We start from the raw sequence: 22,140 nt of genomic DNA on the forward strand, positions 1-22,140 counted from the left end.
TTTCAGCGAGACGACCACCATACGCACACACAATCGCACACTCGGAGGCACGCATATGCTCAGCGACACACACTCCCACACACTCTCTGGTGCTCTTTCACTCTCAAAGTTTCTCACAGTTCTCCTCACACCCTTATCTACACTTCTAGTCTAAACTCTCGCCCCTTACCCCTCCTCTGGATGTTGCCCCGTCGCACGTTCTCACTCTCTTCCTCCATCCATTCTTCGAACTGCTTCTCCCCACTCCCTTTCCACTTCTCCCACCCCCGCACTGACCACATCCACTAAACTCACTCCACAGGCATGCAGTGTGGAGAGTGTCGGAGGCGTGCGCTGCTGGCACTTTCCCCCACCTCTGCACTGGGCCCGGCTCCAGGACTGGACCGCCTGCTCGCTCTGTCTCTCTCGCTTCAGTATGCCTAAAGTCAGGGAGGGAGTTTGTAAAGCAGGGGGGGCAAACAACTACAACAACAAAAAAACAACAACTCCTGCTACAGTTGTTTGTGGGAGGAGGAATTTGGCTACCAGTTGCGCTAATGTTTTCAAGATGACTTTGACTGTTTGAAGGAAATCCCCCCTCTTTAGTAGCCATTTGAAATTCCTTCTGTGTTTTATTGTGAGGAAGTAGGCGCTGGGTTAGTCAGCGGCCCTCCAGGATAGTGTGTGCAGTCTGTCTGGGGCTGCCGGTGTGTACAGTTGCCCAATCCAATCCAGTTTCCCCCGTGTTGCTACAGAGGCTCATGAGTGAATACGTGCCTGGAAAGTCTGGCTGGCTTCTTCTTGGGCGTCTGAATTCTTGGGCAGAACATGGAACTACATCGGTATAGGAAAGTCTGATGAGAAAGAGGCATCCTGCTCAATATGTTTTCGCTTGGTAAGTTAACTTTGAAATGTCTGTCTCTTCATCGCCTCTGTCTCCGGTCTCGACTCACCGCTTTCAGCTTCTTTCCTACTCAAGTGTTAAAGAGCCAAAACAAGGCCACCTAAAGAACTTGTCAGAAATCACAAATCCCATTCTAACCGTAAAACTAGTCAGTTAAAGCAGTGCCAGCAACAGCTACTTCAACTAGCTGCTGGATGTTAAGAAGCTCTTGGAAAAGAAAAGGTTTCTGGTTTTCTTTCTGATCATCTCTCAACTCTTGCTGATAATGATTTGATTCATTTAAGACCAGAAGAAGGGGGGGGGGGGGGGGTGTTTTGTCAGAGGGAGAGTATATGAGCTGTGATTGTTAAGGGTGCATTGTGTAGAGAGCTACACATGGCACTGACCGCTGACGGTGCAACCTAATTTGGCTTGTGCTCACTGAATATCTGTGTGTGTATGTGTGTGTGTGTGTGTGTGTTTTCTATCTCCTGGCATTCTATTATCCTTCTATCCTCCCCTCTCTGGCACTGGCTGATCACTGAGCTGTGGAGAACAGGTTGAAGCAGTCGGACCTGCAATTTTCTCTTCTTCTCTTGTCACCATCACTCTCATCTTTCGCTGCCTGTCTGCTGTCCTTGTCTAGACGACACGTCCATCCGTCCCTTCAGGCTGCCGTCTGCAGACAAGACGAAGAGCTGCAGACTACTCGGGCTCATTTTTCAACAGCAAACGGGGAAATGTGATGCAGAGTGAAATAATTGTACTTTGTCTTCTCTTAGACAATAGGGATAGTTGTAGTTCTGCGCTTTTGTGTGTGTGTCTGTGTGTGTGCGTGCATTTATTTGTGATCTAGCTTGTCCAAGCACACAGTGTATCGGTGTGTATTTCCCCAGGAGGAAATTTTGATCTGATTCCCAGCATTCAAAAGAACAACGCGTTGTCAGTGGGTGCTTGTTGTCTTATCAGCTTCTTTTTTTTGGCCCACAGGAATCCCTTTACATCCTATTATTGTATAACTCCTAGTTAAGACACCAAACAACTCACCCTTGAGTTACAATAATGAGTAGAGGCAAAGATTCTGATACCTCCCTCCCCTGTGGAGAGGTGTGTTTGTGTGTGTGTGTGTGTGAGTGTGTGAGAGAGTGTGTGTTTGTTTGTGTGGTTGTGTTTATGAGCTGCACAGGTTTGGTGGGGTTTCAAGGTAGGTTGGAGAGGCTGTTGTTGCTGAGCAGCAACACTGACCAACTGCATCTGCCCACTGCTGCCGTCGTAATGGCTACCCTCCCTCCCTCCCTGCCTCCCTGCCTCAAGCGCTGTTTCTCTTTCGTTCCCATGACAACTGGGCCTTCATTCTCACTGCGCCGCCCCCCCGCCTGCTGCTCACTCCGTGCCGTGCACGAGGGCCTCAGCCCGGGCCCACATTACTGCGTGTGCATGCGTGTGTTTTGGTTGTTGCGCACCAACTGGACTCCCTCACCCATACTCCACCCACGATGGAGTGTGGGTGGAGTAGCACTTAACACGTCCACCTCCAGAGGTTCTTGGATATTTGTGTGTTAGTTTCTGTGTTTGTACAGTCGAACCCGTTTGAACACAACTGTGCTAGTGAGGGTGTCGGGGTGGGATGTTTCGATGCCAGAGAGGGAGGTGGGGTTCCCCCATCCCAATGCTCCCCTCTCCTTTAATTCTCTAATAGGATTAATCGTCATCGCTGTCAGGGATCGGCGCTGATTAGGATGCACATGAACCGATTTTCTTAAGAGTCCATACAAGTGCAATGCTGGCACCACTTAAGAACCAGAGAAATAAATAAACGGGGTTAAAAACAAAACGCAGGCTGAGGAAACACAACTTTTACAAGGAGCTGGCTTAGCGGTACCAGGCTCCTTGGATCCATGTCATCATTTAAAAAGCTGCTAAATAAACAGTTACGGTGAGTCCAGGACAGATGCTGTCATGCCTCGGACCTTTGCTTCGCTTGTTCTGCACTGCTTTGGTTGGTACCTGAACTGGAACTGCCCCGACACCATAGCAGACCAGCCCACTTTAATAACCTGTGTGCTTTCTCACCGACGCCTCTGATTCATTAGGCTTTGAATGAGTTTAGGCAGGGCATCATATTAAAACAGCTCGAGTGCTGATATTGTCCTTAGATTTAACAGTGATATGAGAATGCTTGAGAAACTGCACGAGAAAGACATTTTTGCGAAGCACCATGCACTGTATGTTTCTCAGCAGGAGGCAAACAGCAGACACAACGCAGAGGTACGGGTCATTCACTGGAGTCAGCCATTCACTGGAGTCAGCCAGTGCCAATGTGACAGTGGAGAAGGCTCCTGGAGTATTATTCTGTACTTCTACAATTCAGATTTTCCCAGTAGAGACCCCACGGCCAAACTTAGAGGTCTGATCTGGTTGTATATGAGTTGATCCAAGACCCTCCCAAGGTTTTCCTTCAATCCCCTTCTCCCCTAACATCAGCTTGAACTTCAAAGATCCCCTTGCCTAACATCTCGACATCCCCTTTTTATGTACTGTCCCTTTTCTCTCCTTGTCTTTCTGACAGAGGCTCTCTCCTCTCTTGGTGTGTGAAGAGGGGCTTCACGGCCTCTCTCTGTCGCTCTCACCCTTTCTCTCTCTCTCTCTCTGGGGCGAGGCTGTTAATAATTCAGGAGGATTAGCTGATTTATGTGAGCCGGAGGCGCTGAGGAAAGCTGGGGATCCTGAAGGCGACAGAGTAGGGCCGAGGTGCGTGCAATGTTGAGGGCGGTGCTATACAGGAGCCCTGGGTGTTTGGATGATGGGGGCTGGATGTGTGCCTAGCGAGCACGCTGGCATACATCCACCCCCCGCTGCCCCCAAACCCCTCCCTGCACTCCACAGACCTCTGCCAGAAGTGCTCCGCAGGGTCAGGGGTGATGGGAGGTGGCAGCGGAGGAGGAAAAGGAGAAAAGCATGGATACTGTAGTATGCCATCAGGCTACCTCCCACTGGCATGTTTAATGTTGCTATGGCACCCATTCCTATGGCTGCCTCCTTAAGATATTTAAAGTCTTACGTCATTTTTGAGTTTTATCCTGCAAATGTTTGTAATGATAATGGAATTCCTTCTATTGTTAGTTGCATATGTTCTGTGTTTTGTCCCCAGCATTGCATCAGAAAATAGATGCTGACTGTTTGCTGACTTTGATTTAAAAGGTTGAGTCATAGTTAAAGGACACGTATCACGGAAAAACTCATTTCTTCGGTTGTTGTGGACATTTGGGTATCTTGAGTGTCTACCAACACACAAAGTGGGTAATAACACAACCCAGTCGTCTTTTTGTGGGCTGCCTTGATCAGAAAACATGTGATTGAACAAGCTATTCAGATTTGGCTCCCCTTCCTATGTCACATGCAGGCTACGGAAACTACCTGTGCAAAGGTGCACCATTTTATTCTCGCAAGCCAATCAGAGCAGACAGGGCTTTTACAGGAGGGGGGGGGCTTAAAGAGAGGCACAAAACGGAGCGTTCCAGACAGAGAGTGAATACAGGAATATTCAGACCGTATGAGAAACATAATGTGTTTTTTGAACATTAAAGCATGTAAACATGTTCTTGTGGAAACCCAAAATACAAGCGTGAACCTAAAAAATGAGCATGATAAGTCCCCTTTAAAGCAGGTTTTAATGTTGTTATATCCATACAACAAATGATGAGCAACAAAAAAACATTAATACTGAAAAAGTAACATAAAACACTTTATATTGAGGCTATTTTTTGTTGCAGTGTCGAATGTGCTAGTCAAACACTGTTTAGGACATGGCTGTTTTGTGAGTTTGTGACACACGTCTCTCACACACACACACACACACACACACACACACACACACACACACACACACACACACACACACACACACACACACACACACACACACACAGGGTGGGTTTTAAGGTAGTTTTCGAGGTAGTGTGAGGTTGGGGATTGTGGGGGATTTCCACCCGTCTAGGGGGAAAAGTGTGACAGAGGTCTGTATGTGTGCAATAATACGTGCCCATGCCAATTTGTGTGTGTGAGTGTATTTGTGTGCGCCTCTGCTTGCCCCTGCGCTCTGGCCCATGAGCCACAGGCTAGTCGGTGCAGGAGCGAGCGGCAGACTGATGGGTTTATCCCTGCTGTCTGGCCAGAGGATGTGTACTTTCACCGCCTGGCTGATTAAGACTTCCACGCAATTGTTCTCACACTCCCAGAAAAGGGATCGATTCCTGTTTGGACTGATTCATGCTTCAAGAAAATCAGATCACTTAGCGCTCCTTGTGAGATCAGCTCGTCACGAGGGGCCGATAATGATTTTTTTTACCATGTCGCTCACCCCAACGTTTTCCCAGCTTAGCCCTGTGCGCACAATGTATGATACACCAATGCGTGAGTTTGTGCACGCATATGCGCGTGTGCTCTCACCCTGGCATCATACATATGCATGAGACTTCACGGCAGTGTGACTTGGGGGAAATGGATGTGCAAAGAGTGGGGCACCCGGGCCCCTCGCTCAAGTGCACTGGCGAGCGCGTAATGGGAATGCAATTTAAGCAATGGTTAATCAGTGTGTTTTCTCCAGCTTGCCCAGCAATGCATAATAGACAATCAGCCCCCAGTCACTCGGGCGTTGCTACGAATGGTCAATTACTCATCATAGTCTTGTTAAACACACAGTTCAGCCAGCCAGGGACAGATTGCTCTGCTGGTGCCATCATTATGGTAAAGAACAAAGCAAAGAAATGCTATGTGTCAGAGAGAAAGGGGGACAGGGAGGGAAAGAAGAGACAATGAGGGTTGGGAAGAGGCATGCACATAGTGTCTTTCTGCTCATCATGATGGGACAGAGGAGGGAAAGAGGAGAGAGGAAAGGGCCACTGTGACAAAGCAGAGGGCACAAGGAAAAGGAGTAAAACACGAAAACAGAAACAAAAGAAAGTACAGGATTGTCGGAGTCATGCAGAGAGAAAAGAAGAAAGAGAGACAGAGGGGGAGGGGGAGGGGGGGGTGAAATGAAGCAGAGCAATAAGAGAGATTGAGGGCATGAAAGTGAGAGATGGAGAGTATAAGATAATGGAGGGAGGGAGAGAAATTGAGAAAGGGACACTGGGGAGCAGGAGCAAAAGTGTGTGAGAGCGAGAGGCAGAGAGCCTGAGAAAGTGTGTACTCAGCTGTGAGATGAGACCTCTGTCTGCCCATGGGGAGAGGCTGTGTGAGAGGAGAGGAGACGAGGGGAGAGGACTCTGCTGTCAGTGAGCGGGAGGAGAGTCTCACACTCTCACTCATTCACCCTGTCCCCGGGGCAGCGATCAAATCTGCTCTGCTTTGTGATTCTACCTAGACAGCCAGTGGGCTCCGTACCTTTTACATCTGCATCTGATATGTTTTTCTTTATTCACACTCATAGTCACGGTGTACATGCACTCCTCTAATTCTAACAATGTTTTCTCTCCTTACCTTTGTCCCTGTGGGCATGCAGGCAGTGGATTGATGGGCAATTCCTCCGCCTCCTTCATGGGGACCTTTCTGGCCAGTAGTCTGGGTTCCCCCCCTTCCCATCCGTCTCACCCTTCCCGGCCGCCCTCCTCGCCCTCCTCACCCTCCTTCCGGGGCGGACCTCACTCCAGCGCCTCGCAAATCTGGTTTCCCCATTCACATGAAGGTACCTCAATCACACATGCACACAAACACACGCCCCTCATCTGGCCACATCGACTGCATGAGGCGATATTCATGTCTTGGCAGAATCAGGGACAGAGCTTTGTCGGCCGTATTGTTTCCCTGATATTGTGTATTCTTAGGCCGGGTTAGGTTTCCACCAAAGCACAGCTTGTAATCATCTAGCAAAAGCCAGGCTCCCACCCTTTTATTTGTGAACCAAAATAGTCCCGGGCCCAGCATGTTTGGGATGGAGTACAGTGCCATGGTTTCTGGATGAGGACACAGGGTCAAAAGTTCAGCCAAGGAATCTTGCGGTATTCGTTTCACGTCAGCAGGAATGTCACTCAACACTCTGTGAAGCAGCATGCGCGATCGCAGGCCAGTAAAAAAGTTGCAGTGATTGCAGAGCTTTCCGCTGGTGTCTCCATCACAGCTTAATAGGGAAGTTCCCACCCGACGCTCAGCATTACAAAACCCTGGCTACACACACACACACACACACACACTCAGGAAAATATAAACACACACTCAGTTCAACACCTCACATTTATGCTTAGGTGCAGCTAGGAAGTCAGGTAAGGATAAAGTAGAGAGATTAGTCTGCTGGGCTATTTCAGGACTTCAAATGCTGGATGACAGATGAATGTAAGACCTATCCAATGCCACACACTCGTATATTAATGCAAGGTCTGCTTTCCTGTGACTTCACTTCTGTCACTTTTAGATTTACGCGTTCATAATCTTTTGCTAATTACATGATGTGATGGCCGCCCAATGCCGTCTAGTGAACTCCAGTCTTTGAAGTTGTATTTGAGCTGTCTTGTATTTATTTATTTGCTAAGAATAGCCCAGCTGTTGGTTCATGGGGGAACGCCAATGGGGAGGGTTTGTTATTTGTGGTCACTGATCAGCGGCGCCCCAGTTGCAGTGTGTTAAGCTATTGCATGCCCCCCCCACACACACACACCCCCCTCTTCAAATAAACACGGAGACAGGACGAATACATTTGAATGAAGTATGAGCTCGAGCATCAGCTCAGTCACAGACATTTCCCCTCAAAACTCATTTTGTAAGCATCAGTGTTCCTTTCACCTTTATAGTTTCAGGGTTTCATTGTCAAAGATTTTCTTCTTGTGGAAAAGTAGAATAATATTAATAAGAGTGATGATGATAATGCCAAGCCTAATAAAAGTAATGGAGGTGATTATGACTGGGATTATTACTCAGTTGGCAATGGAGGCCATTATCTCTATTGCAGTTTAATTGCATATAACACACTAAGAGCATGATTGAATCCAGACTGTTCATCAACCACATTCAGCTGTTCCCTCCTCAAGATAATTGCATATTGTCTTTTTCCTGTTTTGCATAAAAAGCAAGTCATCAAAATGAGCGGCACAATTACCCAGACTCTCGCCTCCTCTCTCCGGGTGTCAGCAGAACCCCACCAGCAGCAGAGCAGGCATTGACTTGTGTTTGTGTGTCGGTGCATTAGTGTGTCACTTGTAACCTTAAAGATATTCTCTGGATTTATTTTTTGTTTTTTTGCGAGCGGTGTTATTAAAGTGGCTGTTTGCATGCAAATCCGAGCATAGCAGCTCGAATTTGTATTCAAAGATTACTGTATGATCCTCGTGTCTCTGGCAAATACCTGTCATGGTGCAGAATGTCTTTGTTTCTGCTATTCTCCTGACACATTTGCCACAGATTAAAGAGCTAAAATTGACCACGTATCGAGCAATAGATGACAATGATCTCATTAGCCAATCGCTAACCAGTCACTTAGTCTGGATGAATACTTTCCAAGTCTACTAAGAGAGCAGGTTGAGTCATATATTTTATTTTTGTATTATGTAACTCTCTTAAGAACCACTTATACCTTTTCAACACTCATCACAGACTTTTGAAATGTTATTATGGCGTAGATAAAAAAGAAGTCAAATAAAGGGGGATGATTAGAAACCACTCGGATGTATTATTTTAATAATAGACAAGGTGTAGAAATGTAAGAAAACTAAGATCTAAATCGGCAACAACATTCAACAAAACGTACACGTGGCTGACAAGGTTTTTATTCTAGTATGTGCATAAGAATATTAGAAATGTGTTGACACATGTTTTGAGGATATTCTGCTGACTAACACGCCTGAAAACATAAGCTCCTTGGTGGAGATAATAGTAATAACAACAACGATAATAATGATGATGATAATAATAACGACGACAATAATAATAATCAAGACATATGGAGAAAGATGATAATTAACCACCTCTGTGAAAAACAAACACAGTCAACAATCATACACAGTCAATGTTTCTATTTGGAAATAGCTTTGAAAGCTCCGTTTCTGGGGTTGGAAGGCAAAACCAGGGAGAAAAAGACGTGTTTTTGACTTAATCCGCATCAGCGCGAACATTAGTGTCGACATGGTCTGAGTATGTTTAGCGAGGGCCAGTTATGTCATGCACACATACCACATTTCTGTTGGGAGCATGAGTGACAAACCATTAGCTGAGTGACACTTTAAGCAAACCTATAAATAACATCACCACATACCAGTGTTGTATGGTCCCTTGGATCAACTTTGGCAGAGGGAGTCAGTGAATGTGGTACACAAAAGTACCGTGTTGATTTTTGTTTAAAGATGTATTGTGTTGGGATAACAAAAGTGTACAGTGTACTGTCGTACAAATGCTGGCATAGTCATCTGTAGGTGACAAGAACCAAACCATTAGTGGCTTTCATGACGTCAGAGAGTAGCATGAATTGAAAGAGTTTTTTGTTTCAGATAGTCTCTTCAGATTTATTACCAATTACAGTAACAGCCATTGTGTGCACCACACATGGGATTTGCTGAACGGAGACGTGGACTCACTGACACAGAGACAGACATAGACGGGTGGCAGTATATGGCTGTGGGTGGAAGAAGACAGAAAAAATGATTAAAAACAGCGTAGGGACGTTTTAATAAATGTAATGTAAAATGTTTTTCATAACACCTGGTAAAATGGATTAGGCCCTCTGAGCTTTTGAAAGATTTATATGTGTGGGACCGTCATATAAACCCTGAATAACCCCCCCCCCCGAATCCACCGAGTGGAAAAAGACAAGAAAAAAAGAAAAATGGACTAAAAAAACCTGCGGGCTCCTCACAGGCCCGAGGCCAACTGGCTGAGGTCCAAATGACTTCTTACGTTATGCCAAAAACAATCGCAGTCTCATATCTCTGTCAACACATATAGACACACACATACATGCACGCACACACATTTGCCTGCACACACCTGTCTAATCCACTTCTGTTTGATACGCCTTTCCAAGCCTATCTTCAGTTGTCCATCTTTCCTTCTGTGAGCAGTTGCTATAGCTTTTCCTTTTATGGGATTTAAGCCGCACCCCCCACCCCCCCCTCTCTTCCATACTCCTGCCTCTCTCTCTCTCTCTCCCTCTCTCTCTCTCTCTCTCTCTCTCTCTCATATGCCAGCCTGCATCCCTTCCTTTCAATTAGTCAAACCTGAAGAGATCCACCACAGTACTGCTCCTCCTCCTCCCTTTCTGTGTCTTGATGGTTCTGTCACTTTTTCTCAATTAGCGGACCTGACAGGCAGCTCAGCCTGCTCCTCCTTTCCTCTCGGTCTTCTTCTGCCATTCTCTCTCTCTGAAATGTTACAGCCATTTCCCAGGAGCCAGTATACAATTCGGCATTCATGATATTTAGCCTTTTAGCAAAAGTGGAGAAGCCCTCGTGAGCAATGGTAATGGTTTGTGTTTTCAGAGCAGGTATAAGCTGAGTGGGTAGGAAAAGAGAGGGGAAAGAAACGCACTGTCGTCTGCCTCTAATTCAGCAGCTTTAATTCCTTACTGCCTTTAGGTGCTGTTCTATATCCAGCCCCCTTCTTTGTCCTCCCTGTCGGCCTGCTTCTCTCAACCCACCATGCTGTGAGAAATATCTTCAGAACTTCTGGAAATCCCTCCCTGGGATGCAGCTCTGTTTGTTCTGCCTCTCGCCCCTGCTCCGCCCTTGGAAAGGAGGGCATGCGCTCTGAACTCCCCTCTGTCATTCACTTGCCGATGCCGACTTGTTTATGTGAGTGTGTGGAGGGAAAGAGAGCGAGGCTGCTGTGCAGTCAGCAGACTGCACTAAGACCCTGCTCACGTCGCCTGCAGCAGCAGCAGCAGCAGCAGCAGAAGCAGCAGCTTCCCTTGTCCTGGCCAGATTAATGGCTGAATGGGCTCTGCCGTGCCCAGCAGGCCCCCTCTTGCCGCCCCACTGGAGGGCATGCTGAAACTGAGCGGGCTGGCATTATCGGGCACAGCCAGACCACGCTGTGAAAAGGGATTACGCCGTCAATCGTCACGCACACAAACAACATGCTGCCGCAGAAAAAAAGCCCCTCTCCCAGCTTGGATAAAGACTGCCAAACAGCTCTCTGCTTTTCTCCCTCCCAAAATCAGAGAAAAAATGTCTTGCTTAAACAAAGGATCCGCCCTCCTCCCACTGTAGATGAATTGGCATAAATGTGTGTGCTTATTAAGCATGACAGCAAAGTGCCAGACAAAGGGAGGGAGATAGAAAAATAGGTAAAAGAGAGAAAAAGTGAGGGCATGTAATTATCACCCCATTGCCCTCCTCAGAAAGCAGCACCTCCTGTGTTATTGCAGGACTGTTTGCCCTCTCTACATTTCATTAATTAAGATGGGAGCATGCGGAGGCCGCTCTGAGACGAGGTCATTAAGCCCACCACAACACTCCTCCCTCCCCAGAGCTGGCTCCCAGCATCGGCCTTATTGTTCCACCGGCAGAAAGTGAGACATTCAACACTCGGAGCTCCTGTTTAAACCACGGCGCTGCACACACACACACACACACGGCCAAATGAACTGCATCTGCGCTTTCCCGGGATCAGGTCGCACGCTTGCCAACACAAATATGTCTGTCTTTCATTTAGTTGGAGCCATGTTTTCCTCTCTTTATCCCCCTCTTTTCCCCACGTCTGCGAGTTGTGTTTGACAGTGAGGCTGGAGGGTGAGGCAGGTGCAAAAGCAGTGAAAAGGAGACGTGGAACACCTGAACTTCTCTAGATGACCCAGAGACCACTGAGATGGTTGACTGTGGTGCAGGTGGACATTAGAAGTGCTGTCTGAAAAGAAGCACGAACACAACATGTCTCTGGTCTCTCTCTTCCTGCCCTGATATTAGTTCACTCATGGTGGTAATGCATATAGGTTACTTTTCTTCTCTCCTTATTAATATCTCTGCAGCCTGTATGGAGCACGGAGTAGGTGGAGAAGACACAGGTTTAATCATGGCTGTATCACATTACATAATATGCTCAGTATAGCACTATTGTCAGCAAAGAATTTGCCTTTTATTTAAAGTTCACAGTACATTGATTTTATTAAATCTCTGTCTTGCAATCGTCTGGCATAACTAATTATACAGTTGTAGAGATAGGGAAATTCAATTCACATTGATTTGTTTAGATGTTTTAGTTACCCAATTGCCATGGAAGTGGGTTGTCATAAGTAGTTCTTTGTCCTAATATTGTGATGGGCTTTCATCTCAATCCATGTTTTCTCTCCTCCACCTTCAAAGTCCTTTGTGTTTTTGAATGTCCCATTGCAAAATGAGTTTTGTGTTTGGTTGTGGTGTAAATGTCCTCCATATGGGCTTAATGCCGTGAGCCCAGGTGTCCTGGCTAACAGTTCCAACATCCAAATGACCTCTTACCCTTGATGTAGGTCAGTAAAGTTCAGCCTCCCAGCTCTCTCTTCATTGTAAACACAAGCTTCAAATCCATCCTTATCACTTCATTCAGATGGACAGTGGTGTCACTGCCAGCTCTGAGAGAGAGATAAAGAAAGAGCCATATGTTTCAGAGACACATTTCATACATTACAGCAATCCCCAAGCTTGTCATGTATTGTTTGCATTGTAAACTCAGGCAGGAAAGGCAAACATGACAGGCCGAGCCAGTACTTATTTGCGTATGAACACCACCAGCTGCATTGGACCAGAAGGATTATGCTGGGTTAGCCTGGATAACTGCATCTTGGAGGTTATTGTCCTGTCTTATCAATTCTCTCCCTCTCTCTGCTATCCATCTCAGCAGCTCCAGGGTATCCTCGATTCTCAGGGAGTTTGGCCCACACTTTCCTTCCCATGAGCCACTTGGATCACCATGCCAACAGTGGAGTTCTCTACGGGCAGCACCGTTTCTATGACACGCAAAAAGGTGAGGCATGAGATAATTCAAATTCAATCAGACCGAAATAAGCCATTTGAATCCAATGCATACAACATAGTATGGTGTATTTTGTTGTGAAATATTAATACAAGGATGCCAAGGGACACTACCATGAGAGCTGAATAATCTAATTCTGTCATCACCTTTTCCTTTCTTGACTAATGCTTTTGTCTTTACTGGCCTGCCTTCCTTCCTCTCAGAGAACTTCTATCTTCGAGGTCTCCCGTCCCAGCCACCTCTCATCTCAGCCAATCACAGTCTGCCACCGATGTCCAGGGCAGGTTCGGGACACTCTCAGGGGTCCTGCAGCAGAGACAGAGATCCAGGGATAGGCACTGGTCTACATAAGGGCCTAAAAGAGGGGTCAGTGGAGAGAGGAGTGGTACCTGTAAAGGACAAGGAGAGGTCCAGTAGCAAACAAGAGGCAAAAGAGAGACAGCAGCAGCAGCAGCAACAGCAGCAGCAACAGCAGCAGCAACAGCAGCTCCACAACCACCAGCCACCCCAGCCCACACACCACCACCATTCCCACACCCATCAGCAGCACCCACACTATCCACAGCACCCACTACCCCTGGAGGAGGTCAACAGTCGGGCCCTGGAGAGGCACAAGGCATCTCTTACCATGGAGTACAGCAAGGAACACCCTCAGAGTATGGGCAAGCCCTTCAGTGCCTGCTTGCACAATGGCAAGATGCAAAACGGAGATGCAGGAACTGGAGCAGGGGCTAAGAACTCCATGTCCAGCTGTGGGGGGGAGGGCACAGCCCTTGGGGCTATGGTGGGTGGAGGGAGCAGCCAGGGCAGGCATATGGTGTCCAGCGTTAATAGTCGCTGTACCAAAGAGGGGATAAGTGGGGAGATGAGGATCAGTGAACAACCTTCAGACTGTCTGGAAAGGAGTCAGGCACCACTCCACCACTCTCTATCCTACTCTGTACCCCCAACCTTACACATGGGTTCTGCTGCTGGAGGGGCACACCCCCATCCACACCCTCATACTCACCCCCATTCACATCCTCACCCAGGGGGCTTCCACTGCCTTCAACTCCACCCTAGCCACCCACACCATCCGCATCATTCCCACCATCCACACCACCATCCAGACTTCTTCTGCCCGCCCCCTCCTGCTCCTCTAGTCAACCCTGCCTCACATGAGAGGGGGCCCGTCAATGTGGGGCGAGAACCTAAAATCACAGGGACTACATTTGTGCCATCTGTGGCAGGCCTGGGGGACAAATCTAGTGGTCCATTCCAGCTTGGTAACCCAGAATGCCATGGTGTGGGCGGTGGAGGGGGAGGCGGCAATAACAAGGATAAGGTAATAGAAAAGAATGGAGGCGGTGGGCACCATAGTAGTTGGCAAAGAAAACAGCAGCAACAACAACAACAACAGCAACAACAGCAGCAGCAGCAGCAACAACAACAGCAGCAGCAACAGCAGCACCCATACAGAAAGACAGATAAGGCTCCAGATTGGATGCAGTCCCACCACCAACACCTTCAGCCCTCACAGCTTCCTCCACTTCCCCAGCTACAACAGCCTCCACCTCCCCAGCTACAACAGCCTCCACCTCCTCAGCTACAACAGCCTCCACCTCCCCAGCTACAACAGCCTCCACATCCCCAACAGCAGCACCAAGTTGTACGATCACGCAGTGCTGAGTGTATCAACAGTGGCGTGGACATGGATGTGTTCAGACCCTCGATGCCCCAGGGGCCAAAGGCTGGACACTCTGTCCCTCATTCTGTCAACACTTCTCCTTACAGAGACTGTTCCCATCCAGGACCCCAACCTAACGCCTCCCCACTTGGAAGTAAAAGCATGGTTCAACATAGCGGGGCGGGAGTAGCCCATGGCCCTGGTCCTGCCGGTAGCTGCTCCTTGCAGAGAGATGGCCAAAAGGTAGCCAGGATACGCCACCAGCAACATGGCCGACCTGGCCCAGATGCGCCTTCTCCTGCTGAGTTGAACCAAGGGACTAGTCAGGAACTGAAAAGAAAAATGGAGATGTCTCCTTATGGTTACGGCAACAGCAGTGGGCAGCACCACCACCAGCAGCCCCCGGTGCCACCCTGGGCCATGAGGCCTTCCCACCACATGTCACAACCCGAGGAGGAGCAGAGGAAGTCTTACATGGATTTAGGGAGTACTGGTGGGCAACACTCTCAGCAGCAGCAGCAGCAGCAACAACAACAACAACAACAACAGCAGCAGCAGCAGTCAGGAATGAGCCTGCCACCTCCCCAGCCTCCATCAGCACCTCCCCTCAGTCAGCAACAGCAGCAGCCACAGCAGCAGCAGCCAGAGCCCCAGGGCCCCACTCAGGGGGAGAGCAGTGCCATGAAAAGCTTACTAAAGTACAGCAACCAGCAACAGCCACTGCTCCTCTCCCAGAAGAGCCCCTTTGGAGGGCTGGGATCCCTCAAATCAGGTCCTGCTGGGGGGAGCTGTGCCCTGCAGGGCAACAAACAAACTCTACCTTCCAGAAAGGGCCCAGCCAATGACAACGAGCGCCCTGATTACAGTGGGCGGGGCAGGGAAATGGGGGATGCAGGTCATGGGGAAAGTGAGGTGCGGCAGCCGCCGCCAGTGGGAATTGCAGTTGCTGTGGCCAGACAAAGGGAGCCACCTTGTCGCTCAGCAGACAGTCATCCAAACAGCCGACAAGGCAGGGTGCATCCCTCAGTGAAAGGTAAGCAGATAGGTCACTGCCTCATAAACAGGGGTGCAGGGAACAGAGACCTTTTTTTTCCCTATCTGTGACCTGTGATGACCTAGCAGTGAAAACAAAACAGAAACAAATATATTCTAGAGCTGAAAAACTTGACAAATAATATTGGTGGCACTGAGCATGGTTTCCAGTGATGAGAAAAACCTTCATTTTTGGAGAATGCATTAAAGCATTAAGAGTCTTGTATGAAATTCCAGTGTGGTTGAAATGGCAATAAAAAGTACGATCCAAAATTTGTTAGTGGGGAAAAATAAGAACTGCCTGTGCTCTTGTGAGTCATAGTATGGTTTTGAGAAATTGTGCGAGACTTGTGAACATGTCCTCACCTGGCGAGATCTAATGGTTAAGATGTTTGTCTCGCAGGACCGCCTCGCTCCATGTATCCTTCAGATCCTACTGCCGAAGAGGAGAGAAAGAGGATGAGTGGGGAACAGATAGGTCTGACTTGCTTGGACAGAGACAGAGATGCATATATCAGGTAAGCGACTGTAAAGCCACAGCTCATTACGTATTTCTAAAATGTTATTGTTATAAACCTTCAGTGGTCTTCATTTGCATTTCCTTATTTTTGTCTCATCCTGATGTCAGGGATAATAAGGAAAGGGTGGAGTTTGCAAGAATCCACCCCTCCAACAGCTGTCACGGAGACCTGACCTCTCATCTCATGGTCCCAGGCGGGACTTCCCTCCAGTCTGGCCAATTAGGAGATCCTGCTGCACATTCTGCTCACCACCATTGGATGCCAAGGACTGGAAGCCCATCCCTTTGGATGACAGGACACTCTTATGGTAAGAAAATTAAGATTGTATTTATACATTCCAACTGTGTGACATCTTACAGTGTTACAGAACAAAGGCAGGAAAATCCTGCTTTTCCCATTTATGGAATAGAAAAAAACAAAGGTGTTTCTATGCTCCATTGACTTAGCGACAGAACATCTCAAATGTGTGCAGTATTCAGCATCCAGAACACATCATTTCAACTGAAGCATCTTTTTATTGGTTCCCAGTCAGGTTTAGACGCAATTTCCTAATTTAGAGAATATGATTGGTAGTTGTAGTTTATTTTCAGCAGTGTTTCACATAGCATGTGATGGGTATAAAGATCTAAACTGACACCCTTTCTATAAAGCAGGTATAGGTCATACAGCCCTGCACCAGAATCTTCCCCCAGGTTTCTCGGCAGCCATGCAAGGCCCTCTGCAGCCAGTCCTGCCTCTGCCTCAGGACCCCTCTGCCCAGCTGGTGGTCCTGCCCACTGAGCCTTCCGCCCATCCTGCGACCCATCACCTGGGTATGCCATACCCTTCCTTTGTCTTTTGTAAAGCCAAGTGTATTTCTAAAGTACATTGGATGTATATGTGTACATTCTCATACATGGACATTATTACATAACAATTATTAGAACTGTTGGTAGTTCATCTGCAGTCTACAGGATCACTACCTGTGAAGACTGCTGATGAATTTCCCTTTTAATGGGCTCATTCACCGACACATCGCAATTCCAACATTTCCTGCACACCACCTGCTTGGCTCAGCCAGAATAGGGCTCTCAACGGGTTAGGGTACTAATCCAATTGCTATACTGTGTGCGCACCCCCCATCACACACACACACACACACACACACACACACACACATGCATACACTAGTACATCAGAAAAAGAGGAAGTGTGAGAGTGAGGGAAAGATCACTCCTCAAAACTCATTGTAGATGCATTTTCAGTGAGCAGGCTGTGACATTTAATTAGCTCACAATCTTCAACGGTACGTTTCCTTCTGTGCTCCACAGGAGTTTCAGCCGAGAAGGGAAGTGCCTCCACAAAAGCTTTCCCACAGGAAACATCCAAGTTTATGTCTCTGAACAAGGATTTTTGGTGTGTCTAGGAGAAAGGGGGGAGGCGGGGCGAGTCAATGGCAAAGGGCGAGAGAATAGAAAAATTCGGTTTTTGAGGTCTCTACAGTGTGGGCTCACTACTTCCCAAGTGGGACCTCTGTCATAGCACATCACCCACACCAAGCTGTACTGGTCCTTAAAGCCACATATTGAGAAAGGTTTTCCGCCCACAGATATGGGAACTAAGCTTCCTGCTGGGCCCTTCCGCAGACCCATTTCTGCGATTTCACTGGGCAGGTGGGATTTTTTGGCGGAGATTTCACTCTGAACGCTCCGGCGAGACAAGCGGGCCAGTATTTCCACCCCAGTATTCTGACCTCTAATCAAACTGCAGCCGTCATCATCTGTTCGCATTTCATCATTGTCTTGACTTTTCCCCCGCCCCCCTACATTCCAGCTAATTCTCAAGGCAGTTCTTAAGAGACAGCTTTCTGTTTCAGTGTGGGATTGCTGCTGCCTGGGAAGATGTTGTTCTGTGAAGTCAAAAATCTTATTTCTGAAGACATTTGCCTATGTCGTTGCTATAAAATGTGAATACAATGATATTTAAATGATCCATAATGGTTTCTCTGTTTTGAAATGCGTGTGTGGGGTGTAGAAAATGACTGCATGAGGATACGAATAACACAATGTTGTATTCTAGCGTGTTGCGCATACTGTTGATGGAAAAGGTTGCTGAAGTGTGTATGTGCGTGCATTTATTTTTGTACTAAGGTAGCACCCTCTGTCACATTCCTCCTCCTTTTTCTCATTAGATGTGATGGAGCAGCCAGGGCTGTGGCCCCCTGTGTATGGTGCCCGGGGCCCACCCTCCCACATGCAGCATCCTGCTGTGTACTCCCGATCCCAGTTTCTACGGCAACAGGAGCTGTACGCTCTCCAGCAGCACCAGCAGCTCCAGCATCAGCATCAACATCAGCACCAGAGCCACCAGTCGCAGCAGCCACAGTCTCAAACCCAGCAGCAGCAGCACAGAGCTGTGCATGGCATGGACATGCAACATCATGCCACTCACAATTCACAGGTGAATACAACTCAAAATACGCAAGAAACATTACGATTTTGGGAACAGTTTGATTGAATTAGATCTATCCATCTATCCCTCTAGCTGGGTAGCTAGCTATCTACACATACAAAAGTGAAAAAGCAGAGTGAGTGAGTCAGCCTTTCTCACATGGCTATTTTTAACTCCCCGAATATTTTTCTGGGATATGCTGACTTTCTCACAGGGATGGAGTAAATCACTGAATATAGGCTGCGGCGCAAGTAGCTTTTTTTGTAATTGGTCATTACATTGCTAATGTGGAAAATCACATGCTTGAGATCTCCCAGATTTTGGCCCTTCTGTAAATGTAGAAATGAAAATAACTTAATTTTATTACCACAGATGCAGAAGAGGCCGGATGAGCCCTCTGTTGAACTAGAGGAACTCATTTCCGAACCGAGAACATCTAAACCTGCCAAGCCCTACTCGTACAACCCATCTCAGAGGAACACCTCTTCGCCTGGGGCCTGCTCCGCTCACTTGTCCCCTTGTTGCCAGTCCCCGTCTCTACGACCACATCCCAAGAGCACTCCTTCCACACCCTGCCCTGCTCCCAGCCCTGCCGCAGCAGCCCCTCACTCACCTGCCATCAGCCCTGCTCCACCTCAGATGCTCAAGGGGGCCGAATCCCAGGACAAGCGAGGAGAGGGACAGCCCCCCCAGGATTACCCACAGTCTCTGGAGCCTGGTAAGCATGAGACATTTTTTTTTTTTATAGCTGCCTTTGTTGCATTGTGTGCAATGGCTTCAGTATGAGCTACATTGATAACATCAAATTAAATCCTGTTAACATGCCGCTATTTCCAGATGTTAAACCAAATATCTCTGACACAGCAAGAGAAAAGGGACAGTGAATTTTTGTGTCACCTTGAACATTATATCCGGTGGTAATTGGAATAGCCACTGTTGTAAATGATCCTTTTTGTCTGCTGGTGTTGTGCTAATATGTGTGGGTGGCTCTGTTGGCAAGCCCCTGATTGACTGAACAGCTCAAGGCTGCAGAAAATGGCTGCCGGCTGAGCTGGGGCTTTCCACTACCGTTACTTGGGTAATGACTGAGAAACACCTCAATAGCAGGCCTCGCCTCTCCTCCCACCCCCACAGGCCCCGCTCTCGCTTCATCATCATTAATGTCTGGCTAACGGCCGCCGCACGCCAGAGGAATCGTGTCAGGTGCTCTGATAAACCAAAGCCTGGCCCACTTCAAATAATACACACGCAAGTTTGCACTCGGTCCTCTATCCTTCCTACTGCTGAAAGATCAAGGCAGAGTGCAGTTCCTTTTGCTGGTTTTAATCACTTGTGAACTCAAAAGGTAGCAAGGGAATTACGTTTAGAATGGGCCGGATATGGAAGGAGTTTAGATTTGCATAAAATTGTGCTTTCTGTTGTATTTCATCCAAAATTATGTCATGAGATAATTTTTTGGAAGGGTTTTATCAGAATTGTTAAGTCAGTATTGACAATTAATTATTGTATTATTTATATTTCTTTCTCTCTATAGACTTGCCTCCTGGATACACCTACCCTGCTATTGCCATGGGCTACAGGAGCGGGCCCTCCCCCCAGGATGTTCGACTGGCTGAGCCAGCTGACCTGGAAGCAGTCCAAGTGGAGCCTGCTGAGCATGCTCCTCAGTCTCTCTCCAGCCTGGGGGAGGAGCTAGACTGCCAAGCGGTGGTCAGGCCCCTCCCAGAGTCACTCCCATCCGAGGAAGTAGAGAAGGAAGAGGAGGAAACAGTGGTGGAACAAAGGGAAGAGGAGGAGGTAGCAGCGGTGACCGCAGCCAACTATGTGCCTGGAGAGAGGGAGGTGGAGGAGCAGGGGCCCGCTGAGGAAGAGGTGATGGTTTGCCCCCCTGCTAAGAGCCCGGTGTGCGAGGCTGCTTCCTGTCCAGTTCCCCTTTCAACAGAGGAGCTTGAAAGGCCAGAAGCTGTCATCACCTTGGAGGAGGAAGCGGATGATGAGGCGGTTGATAGCCAGTTGGAGCTTGCTCAAAAGGTCAACATGCCTGCAGAGCAGGAGCCAGAGCTGCCCACTATCATCGAGCTTGACCCTGCTTCCCCCGAAGCTCCTGAGCCTCAGCCCCCGTCCCTTGAGGAAGCAAAGGACAGCGAGCAGCAGCACAAGAATGAGATGAACCCTGATGACGCCTCAGTGGATTTTGTGTGTCTTTCCCCTGCCTCAACTTCTGCCCCTAGCCCAAACCAGGCAACTGTTGCCGTGCCCCACAAACCTCTCGTGCCCTGCTACTGGAGTCTGGAGCTGCTGATTGCCGCTGCCTTCTGCACAGACGTACCTCCATTTCCCTTGTTCCCTCTTGGCACCCCATCAGTTGCCCCGTCACAGCCCAACCCCTACCAGGGTATGGAGCTTCTGAGTGAGCTGGCAGATCTGGAGCTGCAGCAGCAAAAGCACAACAGTGGGAAAAGCCAGGGTGAGGGACTTACTCATACATGCACACAGGAACACATTCATAAACTCTCTCGTAGTTTACCCTCTATCTCCTCTTTGTCCACTGAGACAAACTCCCACTCCCTCCTCAGGCCTAGCCTCCGTCACTCTGCGTTCCCTCCCAGATACTCCTCTCTTCCTGCTGGTCTCGACAGCCTCTGGTGGATTCTAACACGTCCCCAGAGAGGCTGTCTGCATGCCTGCTTGCCGTTTCTCTTCTTTGGTGTGTTAAAGGCACTTTTACTTTCTAAAAGGTTGTTCTAACGATGCAAAGGCCTCAAGAGAGGGAGAAGAAGCAGGAGGACAGGGCTGAACTACTAGTGAGGGGTGTACACCTCCCTTCCTCACTCCCTCTCTTTCTCTTCCAGCTTTCCTTAGGGAGCTGTCTCTCCATCTCTCCATCCCGCCGCCGTTTGATCCACACGTGTGCACAAACGCGCACACACACACACATAAAAAGACACACGCAATTGCAAATACACACATTTTAACAGAAAGGGAAAAAAGAGACATACCAATTGGCTTCTTTCTCTCTCCCACACACGATACTGAAAGTTAGTGTGTAATCACAAAAGCAGTCAATGTTTTCAGCACCCTGGAGCATTGCCTGGCTAATTAGACCCCATTGTTTTAAAGTGCCTTTAAAAGCTTCCTTGTTTTTCAAAGCACCACGTGTTTCTTTTTTTTTTTTTTTTTTTTCATGCAAAAGGATGTTTTGTGTTTACCACAGCGTCCTAATGCATTTAACTGCTCCCAAAAGAGGGTTCTATAAAAAGGGTATCATCAACTGATTCTAGAGGCAGTGATGTTGTCTTTGTGATGCGATATTGTTGACAGCACAAGGAAGTGGCACATGTCGAGTCAACGCAATAGTCTTCACCAAAACAAGTGAGAATATTTAGTGTTGGTTAGTAAACAAAATTGCATGTTTTTTTTCTCCGTGACTAAACTGCAACCCCTGATATTCAGTCTTTAGCTCAAAGGGCAGAGAGTCCGTTCAGTGCCACAGGCGGGTAGGGCTATATATGAAGAGTTTGGCCCAGATGGCCACTTATAGCAGCATCTGGTGAGTCCACATTGATATGACCTCTGAAACGATATGCTGCTGCGTCCTCATACTGGTTTAATGTGCCCAATTTCTTACATTTCTTTCTTCTTCCTCACTATTCGCTATATCACAAGACGCTGCTGAAATAATAAGCCACACATGCAAG

General features: G+C 47.9%; 1 protein-coding gene across 1 annotated transcript in view; it reads left to right on the plus strand.

Moving 5' to 3' along the window:
• The window catches only part of bahcc1a (BAH domain and coiled-coil containing 1a), a gene marked incomplete at its 5' end in the record, with an annotated part of 57,775 nt that overhangs the window by 20,144 nt on the left and 15,491 nt on the right, over positions 1-22,140 (plus strand). Inside the window, 9 exons of the mRNA XM_079178247.1 lie at positions 6,370-6,548; positions 12,659-12,784; positions 12,997-15,492; positions 15,895-16,009; positions 16,120-16,319; positions 16,663-16,824; positions 18,183-18,451; positions 18,815-19,160; positions 19,977-20,909. Coding sequence (XP_079034373.1) covers positions 6,370-6,548; positions 12,659-12,784; positions 12,997-15,492; positions 15,895-16,009; positions 16,120-16,319; positions 16,663-16,824; positions 18,183-18,451; positions 18,815-19,160; positions 19,977-20,909 — 4,826 coding nt within the window. The remainder of the gene's footprint in view (positions 1-6,369; positions 6,549-12,658; positions 12,785-12,996; positions 15,493-15,894; positions 16,010-16,119; positions 16,320-16,662; positions 16,825-18,182; positions 18,452-18,814; positions 19,161-19,976; positions 20,910-22,140) is intronic.

Source organism: Pholis gunnellus (assembly GCF_910591455.1).
Source record: "Pholis gunnellus genome assembly, chromosome: 17".
NCBI lineage: Eukaryota > Metazoa > Chordata > Actinopteri > Perciformes > Pholidae > Pholis > Pholis gunnellus.